The sequence below is a fragment of the Zootoca vivipara genome, chromosome 4, assembly GCF_965207765.1.
Source record: "Zootoca vivipara chromosome 4, rZooViv2.hap1.1, whole genome shotgun sequence".
In the NCBI taxonomy this organism is placed as follows: domain Eukaryota; kingdom Metazoa; phylum Chordata; class Lepidosauria; order Squamata; family Lacertidae; genus Zootoca; species Zootoca vivipara.
In genome coordinates, this window is record NC_142587.1 from 12,473,172 (window position 1) to 12,493,686 (window position 20,515).

The following is a 20,515-nucleotide window of genomic DNA, read 5'->3' on the forward strand; positions in this document are numbered from 1 at the left end:
TTTACACACCGGAACACTCACTTCCAGGTTTGTGGCATTTGGGAGCCAAAATGTCCGAGTTCGCTATCCAAGGTACGACTGTAGTAAAATTCTCTTATTTAGTATTCATGTGGATTTGAATGCGAATTGAAGGCCAAGTCAAATGTGATGAAGGTGCACAAAGGCACCCCTCTTTTTATTACTTTTTTGGTAAGGGGGAATGATACACCTCCTCTAGGATCCTGAGTAGACTACAATTCATGATGCTTCATTTATTTACAGGTTTAACTGTGGCTGCAATACTCTTCACCATATTGAGGAGTCTCCTTATGTTCCAAGTTTTGGTTAATGCTGCTCAGACCTTGCACAACAAAATGTTTCAGTCCATTTTGAGAGCTCCAGTACTATTTTTTGATGTGAACCCTATTGGTAAGTTGCAATCCATCATTAAATGATTAAAAAAACCATAGCTTTCTATTCGTATGGCTTTTTAGTTGTTAATAAGTGTTCAGGCAGAATATTTTGGTGCCTGTTCCACGAGGCTAGTTTGTGATTCCTGAAAAATTGTGCACTGTTACTTCACTGGTGGTGTTGATCTCACATCTAGAAGAAACCTGGTAAGTTTCTGTTGCACCTGTTGTGCTAACAATTATCTAGTTGCTTTTACAGGAATCTGAATATTTGTAGACATGACTAGCATGCTAGTTCTTGTCACAAGCTGTGGAATGATAGTGCTTGGTTCAACCTAACTTGAAAAACAATATCCTGAGTATATTGTTACCTGGACATTATATTTTTTGCAGAGCACACTGAAATTGTTTTTCTGAAGGTGCGACTTGTGCTTATATATATATATATATATATATATATATATATATATATATAATTTGCCACCATACATTATTTCTTGGGGTGTGGTCTTGGGGTTCACTATCTATGCACTATAGGTAAAGGTAAAGGACTCCTGGATGGTTAAGTCCAATCAAAGGCGACTATGGAGTTGCTGCGCTCATCTCGCTTTCAGGCCGAGGGAGCCGGCGTTTGTCCGCAGACAGCTTTCCGGATCATATGGCCAGCATGACTAAGCTGCTTCTGGTGCAACGGGACACCGTAACGAAAACCAGAGCGCACAGAAACGGCGCTTACCTTCCTGCCGCAGCTGTACCTATTTATGTACTTGCACTGGCATGCTTTCAAACTACTAGGTTGGAATAAGCTGGGACAGAGCAACGGGAGCTCACCCTGTCGCGGGGATTCAAACCACCTACCTGATCGGCAAGCCGAAGAGGCTCAGTGGTTTAGACCACAGCGCCACCCACATCCCTTCCATACACTATAGGGTAGCAAGCCATGGTTGCATTTCAAACTATCAACGCATGTTATTGACATCTCTGCAGACCATTGGTAACATTCCCATGCTGTTGCTAGTTGGTCCCATTCAGGAATTTGCCACGTTGGTGCAGGTATGGTCATTGGGACAGATGTTTTGTGTGACCTTCCTGTCATCTGCACAGTTGAGTAAATAATGTCTCTGATTTCTTTAGCTTTCTATTTGCCTAGCACAAGAGGGCAGCATGGTCTATTTTATCCTGCTCTAGCTTTGCAATTAATTCCTTGGGGAGAAAAAGGCAAAGGTTTTTTATATGTTGAGGTAGTGAGAATATGTTTTTGTGACATTTATCATGAGCGAGTAAAGTGTTCTTTCGGCATATTCGTTGCCTGAGCTTCCCGCCCACTGAGACGGTTGTGCTAGGCCGTACTGCGTTTTCTGGTTATTACCCAGAGGAGGTAGAAAAGGGGGGGGGGGAATGACTCCCAAGCGCTTTGGGAGTAAATCCCAGTGAACACGGTAGGACTTCTTTTCAAGAGAAAATGCATAAAATCGGGCTGTTGAACACATAGTTGTATTTCTCTTTGAATTGGCTTGAGAATAGAAACTGTGGCTCTGGGGTTGTCCTGTCTACAGAGTCTGGATTTGTGCTATTTTTCCTATATAGTTTATAGACCAGATCCTGGCCAGGGCATGGTTCCGCTGACATCTAATAGCCTACTTAGCGTACTGTGCATTGCTATCTCTGAAGCCAGAAAAGAGAAGCGCAGAAATCTCTGTGCAGTTGTAGCTGTGAATGTGTGTGTGGACATGCAGGAAAGTTGTATCTAGTTACCATCCTGGCTGTCAGAGGACTTGGGATAAGTAGTGAATAAACATGCAAGTGTGCATAGCTCAGGTAGGATGTCTGAGGTTTGACCCACATGGCTTTGAACAGAATGTTCTCTGGTCACAGAACTGTTAGATAATTGGTCTAAGGTAGCGAAGGGGAACCTGGGACCCTCCAAATGTTAGACTACAACTCCCATTGTTCCTGACCATTGGCCATGTGGCTGGGGCAGATGGGATATGGAGTCCAGCAACAAGTTCCCGCCTCGGTCAGGGGGGGCTCGGGGGGGAGGGAGGGGTGGAAGGAAACCTAACTACAAAAATAGACCTCCCTTGGATGGTGGCACCCCATAGGTTCCTCTTGTGGCAGGAGGGGGCCTGTGGGGAGGCGTCACGAAGAAGGAGGGAAATAATGTTGATTTTTAAGAATAAGAATTGGAATCAAGAATAAGAAACCCGCTATAATTATATTAAGAAAGTATGAAAATCAGGAAGAAGGGATCTGAGGAAGTCACAAATACAATGTTTAACAAAGTAAGAAATTGAAATTTAATAGTTTGTTTGTTTGTTTTTGTATTATGTTGAAGAATTATATATAAATGGTTGGGGGTACCCTACCCCAATCTCTCCTTTTGTCTCGGGGCCTCCTGGTGGCAGCGGGAGGTCCAGGGGCTAGGGAGAGGGGGGTGAGGACGAACCCAGCTTTAAAATGGACTACCTTCGACTCTCAACACCCGCAGGATCCACTTGTGGCAGAAGGGGACTTGTGGGGGCAGGGAGGGAAGGTGGACAGAAAGGTTCTTTATGTTTTGTCCTCTATGTGTTATTATATAAAATCAATAAAAAAAAATTTTTTTAAAAAAAAGTTCCCGCCTCGGGGATAAGGCAACTTCATAGGTTTACCCAACACTCACAGGAGAGACAAGAGTATGCACTGAGCTTTGACATATTGAATTAATTGCTGCTAAAATGGTGGTTGAACTAATTTGACAAAACGCGGCTGCTGGATGTATTTATTTGTCTAATTCATCGGGGAATATTCCTGGCAAGCCTCAGCGCAGTGAAATCAGTGTCGGAGAACTTCCCAACGAATAGTGCCAGCAATGTCTCAAAAGTGATGGTATGTAAAAAGAGGGAAAACCTCCGAGGGTGGTTCTCTCAGCACCGTCGCCTGTGCACTGAACGACTGCGGCATTTCAGCATGTTGAAAATTAGTACGGTGATAGTGGGGTTGTATTAAATTACAGTTCTATCAGCTGAATGGCGAGGCTGCTTTTGGTAGCGTTCATAAATCTATGCTTGTTCACACAAGTGATTCTGCTCATCTTGTAGCGTGTTTAAACAAGAAATACCGGTCTGAAGGCTTTGATTTTTATGGCAGGCAGTATTTTTGACAGATCGTACAGGCCATTTACAAGGCAGAGCTTCATGTTAAAATATTTCATTGCTGTTGTCACTCGTCGTCGGTATAAGTACTCCGGCACAATGCCAGAAGATCGCTGTGTTATGTCTGTTCAGGATGGTTTATCAAGTTTGCTTTTTAATTTTTTAAAAAGGAAAAAACCTAGATTAATTTTAGTATTGTAAAACATGCACATGTGCACATTTTCTCGTAAACGAGATGGCTGTAAAGAAGAATGAGTGAACTTGCATGAGAGCGCTCGCTGCGCTCTTTTTCAATTAGTTTTAAGTACTCTCAGCTTGGATTTTGGTTTTCCCGTGTTAACCTGCATTGCTTACTTTTAGGAAGCATATCAATTGCATATTTAATTTACTTGCCCTAAAATAATAGAAACCTGATGCATTTTCTTCTCTGTGCATTTAAACAAAAAGGAACAGCCCGACAAAACAGCGATTGCTTGTGAAGATAGACAACACAATAGGGTTGCAGCAATCATAACGATCCTGAACAACTGTATAACACTCTAAATATTATTTTTGGATGTTTGCATGGAGCAGTTAGTAGGCTGAAATAAGAGGTGTGGTAATTAAACCTGTTTGGCTGCCACATGTTTAAAGGGAAAAGAACACCTTAATTTTTCTTCTTTCATACAACAATGGTTCTGTGTACTTTAAGCCTTATCAGGGTGTGATATTGAATGATTTTTATGGGAGTTGCTCTTTTATGGCTATTAGTATCATAATAGCTTTTGTTACAAGTTTAAATAGCCTTACTTACACATGCACCTATTTGATTATAACTCTTGAGATTCTGTTAGCAACCTTTATAAAGCTGATTGCTGTAGGAGTAGGCTCTGATCAGCAAATATTACTCTAAGGCTTTTTGTGTGCATTTACTATCTATTAGCATAGCCAAATTCATCTTTACTCCAAAGAGCCAAAAAAATACTGCTTATTAAGGGTGGAACTGCATGGTGTGTATACAGCACAGGGTTGCCGCTGAGAATAGCAATCCCATGTCAGGTTAGGGCCTTAGCAGAGGGAGAAAAAATTGACATGAGGTTGCTGGTCCTTTAGCATTAGCCCTGAGTTCTGTGTAATGTGTTGTTTTTCCCTGAAATTCCCCGGAAGAGGCAAGCCTCAAATACCCTTGTTCTTCTGTTAAGCAAACAAGAAACCTTGTCAAACATTCAGGAAGTAGGCTTAGCGTGCATTAATGCTTTTGCTACAGCACACCAGCATTTCCACACATGTTTAAAGCTATCAGAACAGGGAGAAGGCATGGGAATGCTATTCTGCGCAGGCTTTGTTCCTCGCAGGGAGCTTTCGACAGAAATGGGTGTGCTTAGAGGCACAGTTCTCTGCATGCAGAGCCATGTGGCACATAGACTGCACCATGCGTCTTCCTCAATTTGTGAACAGGCTAGATGTTAAAATAGATACGGTTTAAAGGGCTTTAGAAGAAGCCTGTGCAATAGAAGCGACACTTTTTTCTAAGCTAATTTTTCTATGTTCAAGGTGTAGCTGTTTCCTTGTGGTGACATAAGAAAGCTGTCTTCTGTCATGCCAACACTGTCCATTCTAGCAGAGGAAAATTGCATGGTTGCCAGCCAATGCACTTTAAAAATGTGTTGGGGCAGGGGGTTATTGGGTTGTTTATGTTTTTTATTTTGATTGTGTATTCTGTGGTTTTATATTGTGATTTTATCCTGTGAACTGCCCTGAGACCTGCGGGCGTATGACAACTTTAATAAATAATAATAATGTTGATGATGTGTATTGCTTTTGGCCATAAGGCTCCCCTTTTCTAGATACTTCAGTAAGGTAAAGGTAAAGGACCGCTGGACAGTTAAGTCCAGTCAAAGGCGACTATGGGGTTGCGATGCTCATCTCGCTTCAGGCCAAAGGAGCTGGCATTTGTCCACAGACATGTGGTCATGTGGTCATGTGGCCAGCATGACTAAACCCTTCTGGCACAATGGGACACTGTAACAGAAGTCTGAGCACACGGAAACGCCATTTACCTTCCCGCCGCAGCAGTCCCTATTTATCTACTTGCACTGGTGTGTTCTCGAACTGCTAGGTTGGCAGGAGCCGGGACAGAGCAACGGGAGCTCAGCCCGTCACAGGGATTCGAACCTCCAACCTTCTGATCGGCAAGCCCAAGAGGCTCAGTGGTTTAGGCCACATCCCTTTACTTCAGTAAGACAACTTGGAATAAGGCTACTAATCCGATTTCAGACAGCAGGGGTGACAAGAAAGAAGATGCTTCAGCAGACACAGGTGCTTGCATCTAGCCCTTCCATGAATTCTACTGAAAAGCAAAGAATATGCTGTGACAAGTGTTGTGATGTGATTGTAGGCAGATTGAAATCAGAGGGCGCTTCTTTCAGGCTTCAGGCTGAGGAAGGGGCAATGGTATTGCCCATGGCATGCCATTTGTGGCAAAGCTTCAGCGGTTTGTAGGTGTCATTGCTTTAGGAACGTATACAAAGGCTTGTGACTTGTGGATAGCGTGTGTCTGTCCCCCATGCTGCCACGTATGTTTTGGAGTTTTAAAGGTGACCTTCTTTGCAGCCGTGGTTGGGCCACATCTATTCCGTGGAGAAAAGGATAAAAAACACACTGCGAGTTTGGAACCCAGCATGTGCTTCTGTAGTTTGTATTCAGCCATATCTGATGTTCAGATAAGGAAAACAGGGCTTCCTATGGTACTGAAATCATTTTGGTAATCTCACATATGTATCTTGTTCGTGGCCCTTACAATTGATCCAAGAAACCAGGGTTCTGCCATGGAATTTGACTTTTCAGACTCAAGACAACACTTTGCCCCACAGTTCAGTGAGTTCCTATGTTGAAGGGCTGTGGCCATGGAAGCTAGGTATGCATTTCTAAGTTATCTTCCAGCGTTTTGCAACTGGAAATAATTCAAATTCTGAATCAGGGTGTGAGGTTTTCCTTGGATTTGGCGCTTATTTGTAGAATGTGTCATCGCCAAGTCACCAGCAATGTGCAAAACCGTTGAAAAGTATGCCTGGCTCTGTGTTTCTCTGCTCGTCAGAACCTGAGAAGAGTAGAGGGCTGCATTAGAAAAACAACAACATTGTCTTGGATTCTCAAACTTGGGCAGCTGTGAGCTGGAATGCACCAAAGACTCTTACAATTAAAAGTTATTTCATTAATATAGTCGGTGGTAGTTTTTGCAATGCACAGAATACTGTCTCCCAGATGATCCTGAGTAATCTGCACAGCAGCATCTGGATGAATTAATTAGGCTTCTGCCAGATTGCAACCACCTGGCAGATTATGTAACAGTTGTGGAGAGTTTGTGTGCTCAGGAGATTCTGGGATTGATTCCTCTCCCCCCCCCCTTTCTTCCTCAGGCACTTCTCTGCCTTAGAACCCAAGCACATATGGAATAGATGAGGGGAGTGAAGTTGGGAGGGTTGCAGATGTTTTATCAACAGTAAAACTGGAGCGAGAGTAAGACATCGAATCCCATCCAATATTTGCGGCTAGAAAACTGAAAAATGCCGGATAACGTTATGATTTGCCTCTGCTCAACTTGATTGCTGTTTTTACTCAGCTTGGACTGCAGGGGTAGGCAACCTAAGACCCGGGGGCCGGATGCAGCCCAATTGCCTTCTCAATCCAGCCCGCGGGCGGTCCGGGAATCAGCGTGTTTTTACATGAGTAGAATATGTGCTTTTATTTAAAATGCATCTCTGGGTTATTTGTGGGGTATAGGAATTCGTTCACCCCCCCCCCCCCAAATATAGTCTGGCCCCCCACATGGTCTGAGGGATGGTGGACCGGCCCACGGCTGAAAAAGGTTGCTGACCCCTGGCTTGGAGCATATTCTGTGTCTGTGTTAACTGCAAAATGCAAGAACACAATCTCTTTTCTTCATTGCGCCATAAATGAGTGTTCTGAAAGTTTTGGACATTCTTTTTCAAAATTATTCTTCTGTCACTCTTCGGTTTTCCATGGCCATATTTTTCACATAGAGTTGGATCCTAAAGTGTCTTGCGTGATCATACTGCCACTTTGCACATGACAGCCTCTCTGAATTCTTCTCACTTCCCTGACCTTCTGATGTTTCACATGTGTTCATGGTTCTTGCAACTCACAATTACAACAAATAAAGCCTTGACATATCTCACTTTGCCTGTCATGAGTCTATCTCCTATATTGCTTTCACTTTTTAAGTTGCATTACTGAAGTAAATGAACTTTTCGACGATATTCTAATTTTTCGAGTTTCACCTGTAGAATTTCCCCCTGACAATTCAGCAATAAGGAAACCTATTTTATCCCCTCTCAATCGCTGAGTGTTGTTGAGGGTGAAGTTCTGGCGAAGGAGTGTGTCAACAGAATAACTCTTGGTTTCTTGAAAGCCTGTGATCCTCAATTGGTTTCTAAATAATATTGCCATTCACAGAATCTAGATAGATTCTATATGTTATGCTGAAGCAAAGTTTGGGACCACCAAAGGAATTACTGCAGTTGTTTGTTTTCTGTCCTGGAGCGAGATTGGGTGGGAGGCAGAGACTGAAGCAAAAGGCTTAGTCTCAGATCCTTTTAAAGTTGAAGCATCTACCACTAGGAGCAAAACCTTAATTTTCCTCACGCTTTTTTGTAGCGCTACTTCTTGTAGCAGATAATCTTATTTAAACCTCTGAGATGACTCATACTCCCTCAATAGGATTTAAATCCAGTTTAAACTCTCTGATGTCAGATGTCCTTTTGAGTTATTCCTGTATCAGTTTTTGAACATAAAAAGTGGTCTCTTGGTTGTCTCAATTTATGCTGAGCATGGGAGATGAACCGGGAACACATAGCTATTGAATAACCGTATCCGCAACATGTTTTGAAGCAATAAAAACCTATCTTGAATTTGTGCCTGATGTTTATTGGATTTTCAGCATTGGGGGGTCTTCCCCCTTTTTCCCTTTAGCTGCTGCTTAATGGTTGATCGTAATAGCATTCATCTGGGATTAGAATAGCGGTGTGATGTGGGATTCTGGTGACATGTTGATAACTTTAGCAGCGCTGTAGGAAAGGAAACTCGACTTGCAAAGCCCTGCTTTCCCTCTCCCCTGCTTAAGGGCTGCATCCCTTGCCACTTGTTGCAGTGGGAATTCGCAGTTAGGGGACTCAAAGGTAAAGGGACCCCTGACCATTAGGTCCAGTCGTGACCGACTCTGGGGTTGCGCGCTCCTCTCGCATTATTGGCCGAGGGAGCCGGCGTACAGCTTCCAGGTCATGTGGCCAGCATGACAAAGCCACTTCTGGCAAACCAGAGCAGCACACGGAAACGCCGTTTACCTTCCCGCTGTAGCGGTTCCTATTTATCTACTTGCATTTTTGACGTGCTTTCGAACTGCTAGGTTGGCAGGAGCTGGGACCGAGCAATGGGAGCTCACCCCATCACAGGGATTCGAACTGCCAATCTTCTGATCAGCAAGCCCTAGGCTCTGTGGTTTAACCCACAGCGCCACCTGGGTCCCAAGGGGACTCTAGAACACACTAATTTATCAGGTGTTTGGGGTGTTCATCTGGGAGATGTCGGAGGGTTTTGTGACAGAACGATAGTTTGTCCTTGCGAGGAGGAAGATCTGCCTCACCAGTCATGGCTTGAAGTGGCACTGTGAAGGCTTGCAACCCAAGGAGAATGGAGGTGTATGGGTAGGCAGCCATTGTGCTCCTCAGCTGTTGAGCTAGAAATGTGCTTTTGTAATAGTTTTGGTGGGCGCAAATCCTTTTTCTCTCTCACTTCAACTTGCCACATCTTGTGTTAGAACTTGTGTTAAAATTCATCATACTGCTTAAAGGGCTTGCCTTCCTCTCCTGATTTTTCCCAATTTTGATTTAGGCACACATTGAAGACTTCAGCTTTTTCTTAAATTCAGGCTTGTGCACTTCTGCAGGCTTAAAGGAGGACTATATCAGTTTGGCATCACTTTCCACTAATCCTGGCTTGTAGTGTCCTTCGGACCAGGAATATTTTGTTTCCACGTCCATCCATAGAATCATAGCATTGGAAAGGGACCCTGAGGATCATCTAGCCCAACCCCTTGCAATGCAGGAATATCCAGGTGTTCGTTACGGGGATCAAACCTGCAACCTTGGCATTATCAGCATCACTCCCTAACCAACTGAGCTATCAACAGAGAGGGATTGTGCTTTAACCCAAATGGGCCTGTTTTCAAAATGAGCCCGTTCAAAGCATAATTGACAAAACTTTCAATTAACTAACTTGGGTTTGAAACCATATTCTCTGGTTGCTCAGATACAATTGGCTAGGGTTAGTAGAAAAGTGAAACAATGTTGGTGAGGTCCTTCTCCCGATGGTGCAGGAGGAGGGAAAACATGCGCATCTGAGGCCTTGCTAAGGCTCCTTGCTTCTTGTGCATGTAACACTAAACCGTGGTTTTAGCATTGTGTGTGAACCAGGATATTAATTACCGAGCATGATTTGAATGCAGATGGGCATGTGAATTAAGCTTGTTTTGTTGAAGGATTGAAATGTTTGGTTAACTTGCAGTGAGCCATTGCATCTTGCATTGATTTTAGATATTTTGTCTTTGATAAATTTTTACTTCAGGAAAGCAAATTAGCAGACTAGCACTCGATGCATGGACTGGTTCTGTGAATTGTTGGGTAAACAAGCACTGTGGAGGAAAATGAAGTCAATATTGTGATAGTTTGATAGCGAATACAATGTGAGGTTTGAAGACACCGTTGAGAATACAAGAGGGACAAAGTTTAAAATCATTAAAAAGCAAATGGAGAGATGATTAAGCTGCTTTCTTGAAATACAGATAGTTCTCTTTATATGGCTGAAAGTCTTTGTGCTCAGATTAGCAACTAAAGCTTGCTTTTTGAGCCAGAGGCCAATTGGTATTAATTATTCTGATTGTTTGTTGACTGGGGAAGAAAACCAAAATGATTTAGGAAATGATTGGAATATAAATCAAAAGGCAGCAAAATACTTTTATAAAAAGATAGCAGCAACAAAAAAAATCTTGCAGGTAGGTCACTGAAGAATATTAAATCTCTTAATGACAAAACTACAGCAGATTGATGATGAAGCAAAACAGTGTTTCGATGCCCGAGGCTGATTGCTTTGTAAGAGAGAAGTTCTGTTGTACCAGACAGACAGTCTCTCTCTCTCTCTCTCTCTCTCTCTCTCTCTCTCTCTCTCTCTCTCTCTCTCTCTGAAATATGCGTTCTGTATATCCATGAGCTCACAATTTTTCATTCTTGGTGTCTTCTACTTCAGAAAAATTGTTATTTATATATATTCTTTCATAAACGTACACTCTTTTATGTGTATATTTCAACAAATATTCCTTTAATGAAATTGTAACATTTTGGCGAATAGTTGAAGACTAGATAAGCAATGACATTGCACTGTTATAGCATATGTATGTGAAACAGGTTTAAATATGTTTTCTATTGTTTGTTTGCCATCCTGAGGTGGAAGGATTGAAGTGGCTCTTATCACTTCCCCGGGAGCCAGCAGATTCACACTAAGCCATAGTTTGGCCTAGTGTTATGTGTGAACACGGTCACAATCTTGCTTACTTAAACGTTCAGGTGGGCATATTGTAGCAATAATCCTCACCTCTGGATGCTAATATTTTGTGCATACCAGTGGAACAGATTTCCAAAAAAGCCATTATAGTAACATGTTAAAACAGAGAGCCTGGTCAAATGCCACTTTAAGAACTCCACATGACAGAGAATAAGTCTGATAATGTGTGTATGTATGTGTGTGTGTGTGTGTGTGTGTGTGTGTGTGTGTGTGTATGTGTGTGTGTGTGTGTGTGTGTCTGTCTGTCTGTCTGTCTGTCTGTCTGTCTGTCTGTGTGTCTGTGTGTCTGTGTGTCCTCAAGCAATCTCTTCTCCCTGAGGAGCAAGACTTTTCAAGGAAAGTGTTTACTTGTCTATACACAAAGCTTCCCCCCACCTTCCATCCAGAAATTGGTTATTTGGTTAGCAATGTCTCTTCTCAGTTGTTCCCAACTGGAGAGTGTCAAGACTATTTCTTTTCTTAAGGTTTACCCACAGATAGGTGACCTAAAACATGGTACTATTAAATGGCTTTCCATCTCTATTATTCCAATTAATGAGTTAATCCAATATTTCTGCATAATGTTTGATCCCTAGGTCTCCTAGACTGGTGTAATCCGCAAATATCACCGACTAACCTTTACTTTGTTTAGGAGATTACCAATGAAATAATGCCTAAAATAAAGCAAAGGAGAAATTTCCTCTGCTGTTAGTTCACTTTTTCTCTCCCCCCTCCCCTCCCCTTTTAACCAGTGGACTCCCCCCACCCTTTAAACTTTTTGACACGTGTTTATCGTGTGAAATATCAGGGGTATTTCACTCTCCTGTTTGCCTCTAATCTGCTATTTCTCTTTTTGTCTGCAAAATCAGTTACCTTCCCAGAAAAAGGATTCCAGAATAATACTGTGCTTTGATCTGTAGGAATCCATGCTGCCCAACATTCCTTAAATGCAACTAAAATATGAAAAGGGAATGGAAAGATTACTTTAACATAAGGAAGACTGAGTACTGTGGAACCTTGCTTGAATACAAGTAAAACATCTTGCTTGAATACAAGTAAAACATCTTTTTTTGTCAATCAGGTAGTTTCCTTCAAACCCATTCCCCTCATGTTATTTCACTAATTTAAAAAATAGTGTCCAGGTGTTGTTGTTTTTTTACATCATGTGCCAGTTGTTTAAACTTCCAGGGTACAGGCTACCCTACTTTCATGAAGAATGTCATACTCAGCCCAAGACTGAATTATACCTGGCTTTGAAAGATTCCTAATCTCTTAGCTTTTCCTACCTCACTTGCAAGGTTTCTGTGAAGCTACAGGAGGGTTGCCGTATTTAAAATGGTGAAAATCCAGACAGAAAAGTTGTTGGACTTCTTTGTTTCTTTGTTGACGTTTGGCCGATTTTGTTGACATTTGGCCGATTTCCTCCTAGATACTGCTGTGTTATTCCGGATGTATGGCAACCCTAAGCTACGGTCTACTCTGAACTTGTATCTGCTGTTTTGAGATGAACCACCCTTGTCACATATCCTTGAAGTTCATCATTGCTGTATGGGAAAGGAAGGATAGCATTGCAAACTAGTGGTTCAGAAACTGCATCCCCCTCCCCCCCAATTTTATTTGGAAGGGCAGGATACAGGCTATAACAAATACAGCTAATTTGATATTTCTCCTTTCATCCTTCAGAATTTTGAAATATTTTGCTGTCCTCTCCTCCAATGAGGATTTTGACTCAGCGCTGCTGTTATGCCAACAACATTTCCCAAACATGGCTGGGAGACAATATTATCTCTCCCCTTGGCCGACTGATTTCTCTTCTGTGGTTAGTGTTATCTTTCGTGCAGGATTACATCTGCAAAGATGCCAACTGTTGTTGGCTTTTAAACAAAGAAACCAAACTGTTAGACGCTGGTTTTATGAATCCTAGTTAAAGCTATCCCTGCATCAGTGCAGATGTAAAAGTTTTACCACAGATCATGATAGCTAGTGAAGGAGAAATGAATGTGTGTTAGATCTGGTCCTAACCAATAGTGATGACTTGGTTAGTGGGGTAGAAGTGGCAGGATCATTAGGTGGGAGTGACCATGCTCTTCTGGAGTTTATTATCCAGCGGAAAGGAGCAACCAAGCATACTAAGGTCCAAATTCTAGACTTTAAGAAAGCCGACTTCAGAAAACTTAGGGAAACGCTGGGTGAAATCCCATGGACAGTAATACTAAAAGGGAAGGGAGTTCATGATGGTTGGGAGTTTGTTAAAAGGGAGATATTAAAAGCACAACTTCAGGCAATACCAATGAGACGGAAACATGGAAGGTGCCTAAAGAAGCCAGGCTGGCTATCTAAAGAACTTTTGACTGAGTTAAGATTTAAAAGGGATATGTACAAAAAATGGAAAAGGGGGGAAATCTCCAGAGAGGAATTCAAACATATAGCCAGCACGTGTAGAGACAAAGTCAGAAAAGCTAAAGCACAGAATGAACTCAGGCTCGCCAGAGAGGTTAAAAGCAACAAAAGGGGCTTTTATGGGTATGTCCGTAGCAAAAGGAAAAACAAGGAAACAGTGGGGTCACTCAGAGGAGAAGATGGTGAAATGCAAACAGGGGACAGAGAAAGGGCAGAACTCAATGCCTTCTTTGCCTCAGTCTTCTCCAAGAAAGAAAAAAACGCCCGACCTGAAGAATATGGAGCAGATGATTCAGCAGGGGAAACACAGCCCAGAATAAGTAAGGAGGTAGTACAAGAATACTTGGCTAGTTTAGATGTATTCAAGTCTCCAGGGCCAGATGAACTACATCCAAGAGTATTAAAAGAACTGGCAGAGGTGATTTCAGAACCACTGGCAATAATCTTTGAAAATTCCTGGAGAACAGGCGAAGTTCCAGCAGACTGGAGGAGGGCAAATGTTGTCCCTATTTTCAAAAAGGGGAAAAGAGAGGACCCAAACAATTACCGCCCAGTCAGCCTGACATCAATACCAGGAAAGATTCTAGAGCAGATCATTAAGCAAACAGTCTGTGAGCACCTAGAAAGAAACTCTGTGATCACTAAAAGTCAGCATGGGTTCCTGAAAAATAAGTCATGTCAGACTAATCTGATCTCATTTTTTGACAGAATTACAAGCCTGGTAGATGAAGGGAACGCTGTGGATGTAGCCTATCTTGATTTCAGCAAGGCCTTTGACAAAGTGCCCCATGGTATTCTTGTAAAGAAGCTGGTAAAATGTGGGCTAGACAATGCTACCATTCAGTGGATTTGTAGCTGGCTTACTGACCGAACCCAAAGGGTGCTCATCAATGGCTCCTCCTCATCCTGGAGAGTAGTGACTAGTGGGGTGCCACAGGGTTCTGTCTTGGGCCCAGTCTTGTTCAACATCTTTATCAATGACTTGGATGATGGGCTTGAGGGAATCCTGAGCAAGTTTGCAGATGACACCAAATTGGGAGGGGTGGCTAACACCCCAGAGGACAGGATCACACTTCAGAATGACCTTAACAGATTAGACAACTGGGCCAAAGCAAACAAGATGAATTTTAACAAGGAGAAATGTAAAGTACTACACTTGGGCAAAAAAAATGAAAGGCACAAATACAGGATGGGAGACACCTGGCTTGAGAGCAGTACATGTGAAAAGGATCTAGGAGTTTTGGTTGACCACAAACTTGACATGAGTCAGCAGTGTGATGCAGCAGCTAAAAAAGCCAATGCAATTCTGGGCTGCATCAATAGGAGTATAGCATCTAGATCAAGGGAAGTAATAGTACCACTGTATTCTGCTCTGGTCAGACCTCACCTGGAGTATTGTGTCCAGTTCTGGGCACCACAGTTCAAGAAGGATACTGATAAGCTGGAACGTGTCCAGAAGAGGGCAACCAAAATGGTCAAAGGCCTGGAAACGATGCCTTATGAGGAACGGCTTAGGGAGCTGGGTATGTTTAGCCTGGAGAAGAGAAGGTTAAGGGGTGATATGATAACCATGTTCAAATATATAAAAGGATGTCATATAGAGGAGGGAGAACGGTTGTTTTCTGCTGCTCCAGAGAAGCGGACACGGAGCAACGGATTCAAACTACAAGAAAGAAAATTCCACCTAAACATTAGGAAGAACTTCCTGACAGTAAGAGCTGTTCGGCAGTGGAATTTGCTGCCAAGGAGTGTGGTGGAGTCTCCTTCTTTGGAGGTCTTTAAGCAGAGGCTTGACAGCCATCTGTCAGGAATGCTTTGATGGTGTTTCCTGCTTGGCAGGGGGTTGGACTGGATGGCCCTTGTGGTCTCTTCCAACTCTATGATTCTATGATTCTATGATTCTATGATTCTATGTGTCTTTGGAAAGACCCGCTGATGTGAAAAGTTACTCCAGTTTTCTTGGGCTAAATAAATCGCCCCCAGCAAAATGTAAAACCCAAACACTTCCTTCCTCTTCCCCGACTCATTCTCTGGCTGATTGCGAGTCTGAGAGTCTTGTTCAAATAGCAAATTAATTTAGGTTATACAAAACGCCATGCCTTGGTTTCTTGCATGCTGAAACTTTAGAAAAATGCATGTTATCTGAGCACACTTCTGCTCAGCACCATGGTGCCCGTTTGCAGAAGTCGGGGAAAGCGATTATGTTCTTGTCAGTTTCAGTCCTCTGGGGGATATTGACAGGGGAGAGAGAAACTGGGCATATTTTCCCCATTTGTACTTAGAGGACCCCTGTAGCGAAGCCAGTAATAACTTCATAGTAGTATACATGGACAGGCAGCGTTAATGACATATTTTTTAAAAAGATAAGAGGCGTATATAAATATTTCTTTCTAAGAACATGGAAAAGAAGCAAGAAGAGATCAGTAATTGTCAACAATTCAAGATATATACATATATAAATATTTCCCGTTTTCTCTAGAATTTCTTTCTTTCTGAAACATAGTTCCTTTCAGAGCTTGTAACCCAATTTTAATGGTTTTGATGATTTGACGATTGTAGTGCGTTGAACTTCACTGGTATTGCTGCAGGGTGTGTTTTCTGTCAGCATTTGATATGGGCAAATTCACTTATTTGCCACTGCTTTGATAAACTGGAAAATGCTTAAAGTTGCAATAAAAATGTTTTGTTGCAGAGAGATTCCATCCCCCACCCTCCAATCAGTTTCTGACATCCCTTTACATGGGGGGGGGCATTTATCCTCTTAAAGCATTATAAGTCAGGAGGGGACCATCTCTCACACCTGCTTAAGGTGCAATCTGATTCATCTCTACTCAAAGTAAACCCAATGGAGCTTGGAGGGTTAATCATTTAAATGGTGGACTAACACCCAGCAATTTAAGTGTGTTGTTTGCTCCTGCTTTCTGTCTGTCCCACAAAAAGTAACAAGCACGCAGCCCAACTAACCAGCCGCCTAGCCTGCTAACCTCAGAAGGGCACAGTTTTCGAAACTCCCATTGTTCTAGGTGCATTTTGCGAGTCAGAATTTCAATAAGTGCGATCAGTTTCTGAGCTCTGGGCGCAGACGTGCGCCTAAGATTTCGGATTGAAACTGCAGAGTGAAAGGAAAGGAGGACCTTTTTCTGCCTCCCCACTTCCAGCTACTGGAGAAGAGACCCTTTTAAGAATACAGTCGTGCCTTGACTTACGAATTTAATCCGTTCCGAAGGCACCTTCCTAGGTCGACAAATTTGCAAGTCGAAAAGCGCCATTGGAAACGTACTTTCCCATAGGAATGCATTGGGAATGGAAAAATTCGTAAGTCGAAGCAACCCCATCTAAAAATTCGTAAGTCGAAAAAACCCTATCTAAAATCGCCGCGGTTTCCGTTCGGATGTCGAGAAATCCGTAAGCGTGCGGCCATTTGCCCCACTCATAAGTCGAAAAATTTGGCTTTCGAGTCGTTCGTAAGTATTAGGGGCGTGGGCAGGGGAAGGACTAGACTATGTGGAAAATGAACATAATATTTTAGCTGCAGATCATTCATTTTTAGCTTTGTATTCTTGCTATTAAAAAGTGTGCCTAGACACAGGGCCGGCTCTAGGTAGACCCCCGGTGGCGCGGTGCGCCAGGGCGCTGGGCCGGTAGGCAGGGCGCCGTGCGGAAACCATGCTGCGCCCTGCGAGAGCGGGGGCGCCGGAGCAATCTCCGCCCCTCAGCACCAGGGCGCGCGACCTGCTCGAGACTGCCCTGCCTAGACATTCTGTTGTTGCGCCCATAACCTAGGATTAAGGCGCCATTTAGCTCCTAGCTTTCATATCTCAGCTTCTAACACAATGGAGTTACCATTATTACCAAAAAAGGGGTTTCTAACACTGTACTGACATGGTTCCTTGAACCAGGGCTGTGACTGCTGAACTGCACCAGTTTTGAACTTGATCTTACATTGAATAACCCCATTCTTTCAGTTCTTTGGCCTTCAAGATTTAAATGTCGGTGTTTGCTGGATTCTTTCATGCGGAGGTATGAATGAACTTCTCGATACAGGTGAATAGATTGTCAGGTGTTCTCATTATTTGGAAGGGAAGAGTTGAACATCCACTCTGGAGTGTCAGCAAACACCTGCCTGAGCAGAAGTATATATTGAGCCACCTGAGCACATTCTGATTCATGCAATTAAAGCAGTTTACAGAGTTGGTAAGAAAGGAATATCACATATTGAGGTTTGATGTCTCTTTCATGAAGAACAAAGGAGTTTCAATGCTTTCGCTTCAAGTTTGGCCTAACCATTGTGTAATGAGGGAGGTTTAATGAATCATTGTTTAACTTAGATACTGCCAAGTATTTGACTATAACAGAGTCCCAAATAGGTACATAGTACTTTTCTGACAGACCCTTATTTAACTGTGATTAATTGGCATTGGATAGTTATTTAATTACTTTAGAAGAAATCTTAAGTACAGTGTGTGTTCTGATTAAGTTATTTAATGTAATAACATGTATAGAATTGTGGAATGTGTGTGTTTCCCCCAAGGAAGGTAATGCACGTTACATGGGGGAAAGTGAGAGTTTGAAAATACCCTGAAATTTTCTAGGGCATGTGCTATTTTTAGGGTCACCTCTAATGAAATATATCTTGCTACAAATCTAGCCTTTTTATTATTTGGCAGTGAGGGATAGGAGGGATATTCCTCTGTGGTGCAGGAAAGAAACGAGTTGTTGTTGTTGATCCTGTGCATTTGGTTTTCAGGGATCTATAATGTAATGTTCCTAGCAACCACAGCTTCAAGACAAACACCTCTGTCTGTCTTCTCATCACCCATCCTTGTCCCCCTCCTGCCCGGCTAAACACGTTTTAGTAAAAAGAAAAGACATTAGAGGGGTTAGTGCAGGGGTCAGCAAACTTTTTCAGCAGAGGGCCGGTCCACTGTCCCTCAGACCATAGCTGCCAAGTCTCCCATTTTTCGGGGGAAAACCCCTGTATTTAAACCCATTTCCCACTGTTATCCCGAATAGAGAAAAATCCCGTAAATCCCCCGGATTTCCTACCTGCCAGGAGGCTCCTTCTGCGCATGTCTGGACATGCGCAGAACCGATTTCGGGTGCCGCTCTGCCCGATTTCCGGTGCCCAGACATGGGCAGAGCAGCACCGGAAGTTGCTTCTATGCATGCGTAGAAGCAACTTCCGGTGCCGCACCGCTGCTGATCCCAGAATTTTCTTACCGGGAGTTGGAGGGTATGCCTCAGACCTTTGGGGGGGGGGGGTACTGCACTATATTTGTTTGGGGGGGGATGAACAAATTCCTATGCCCCACAAATAACCCAGAGATGCATTTTAAATAAAAGCACACATTCTACTCATGTAAAAACACGCTGATTCCCAGACTGTCCGCGAGCCGGATTTAGAAGGCAATTGGCTGGATCTGTCCCCCGGGCCTTAGTTTGCCTACCCATGGGTTAGTGCTTTGTTACAATAGGATGAGAACGTAAGAAAAGCCTGCAGGATTAGACCAGAATCATCAAAGTCCAGCAGCCTTCTCACAGTGGCCAACCAGATGCCTAAGGGAAGCCCACAAGCATATTTTCTCCTAATGAAAATGAAGGCAGCACCTGAGATACAGTTTTCTCCCCATCCACTTTTGAATCCTTGGGAAGTGCATGTGTCCCTTGTTTATGCCACAGGCTGTGAAATAGGGCTGAGCGATCGGTCGATCTATCGATCTATCGTCCAAAACCGGTTTGAAGTCCATATTGTGATATCGGCTTCATACGTTTTGACCTGGCAATATATCGCAGATCATGATGTGTTTGTGTGTGTGTGCTATGCAAAAATCACAATGTGGGAAAAACTTTGAAGCTAGCCAATGCCCTTACATAGCTCCGTCCTTATTTCAGACATAGCGATATATCTTGGGCACATTTTCCCTAAAGGTCTAGGAAAGTTCTGGTGTTCTTAGCTGTGTTCATGTACCTGCCCTTTCTAATCCATATGATTCTACTTCATTGTTATCCAGAATAAACATGTGAATTCGCTTCTTTCACTTTTAGTTTCTGTTTTGCAAAATTGTATTTAAATTGATTTTTAAAAGCTGATTTTCCTCATCCCAACTTCCTTGTTTTAAAGCAAAACATTTTCCCCCCCCCTCCTTACTAGAAACTCTGGCAAAACAGATTTTTACTAGAAACTCTGGCAAAACAGATTTTTTTAAAAAAAAATTGCGTTACTCAACAGAACCTCACAAGGCAGGTACCAAAGCTACAGTTTGTTGGAGTTGATTAGCAACTTGATTACCCATGAGAACTAGGTAGTTATTTTAAAATGTGAATATTGCATATAAATAATCTTCCTTGTGGAATTATTAGTGTAGCTATTGGCTAGGTTGCTACTAGCTTGGCTCTAAAATGGAATTATATTATTTTGGCACTCGTTAGCAGTTGTCATAGCTGTAGACATTACTTTATGCAACACTTGTGTATGTTTGTTTTGGGTTAGAAAGCCAAGACGGTGCTTTTACTGTGCTTATCTCATAAAAGCTTATTTATTCCAAGCTTTGAATTTTATTTTTTTAAAAAAAAATTAAGAGAAGGGGGAAGATACATGCCTCTCAAGTGTGTTTGAGAAAAATCCCTCTTCAAAAACTCCTCAAGCAGTCTTTTGGAGAATGAGACAGGAATTTGTGAGAAAAACTAGAGACAAAGCCTAAGATGCTCTCCGGATTGAGACTTCAAAGGGCAGAAGTGCTTTGTGACATAGTTTTATTAACATTTCATTACGGAGTTGTGTCTGCCCTCCAGCCCCCTAGGCCCTGAATCTAAATTATAAAGTGAAACCAAATTCCCAAGTAGTTGTGAGTAACCTTGTTGGCTTCTACCATTTAGGTGAGCAAATATGACTCATGGGCAGAATGCGAAGGTTTTCCAGAGTTCATGACATTTCAGCAATTCCTTCTGACATGTATTGTGCTGGACCCTACATTCCCTTAGAGCTGCTGGCCTGGTTCC

The 20,515-nt window shown here is 42.7% G+C and overlaps 1 protein-coding gene across 2 annotated transcripts in view; it reads left to right on the forward strand.

Moving 5' to 3' along the window:
* ABCC4 (ATP binding cassette subfamily C member 4 (PEL blood group)) overlaps positions 1-20,515 on the forward strand; it is a 149,867-nt gene that overhangs the window by 54,293 nt on the left and 75,059 nt on the right. For both annotated transcript variants that reach the window (XM_035114283.3, XM_035114284.3), the window contains one exon: positions 262-408. In XM_035114283.3, the coding sequence (XP_034970174.1) occupies positions 262-408 (147 nt within the window). The remainder of the gene's footprint in view (positions 1-261; positions 409-20,515) is intronic.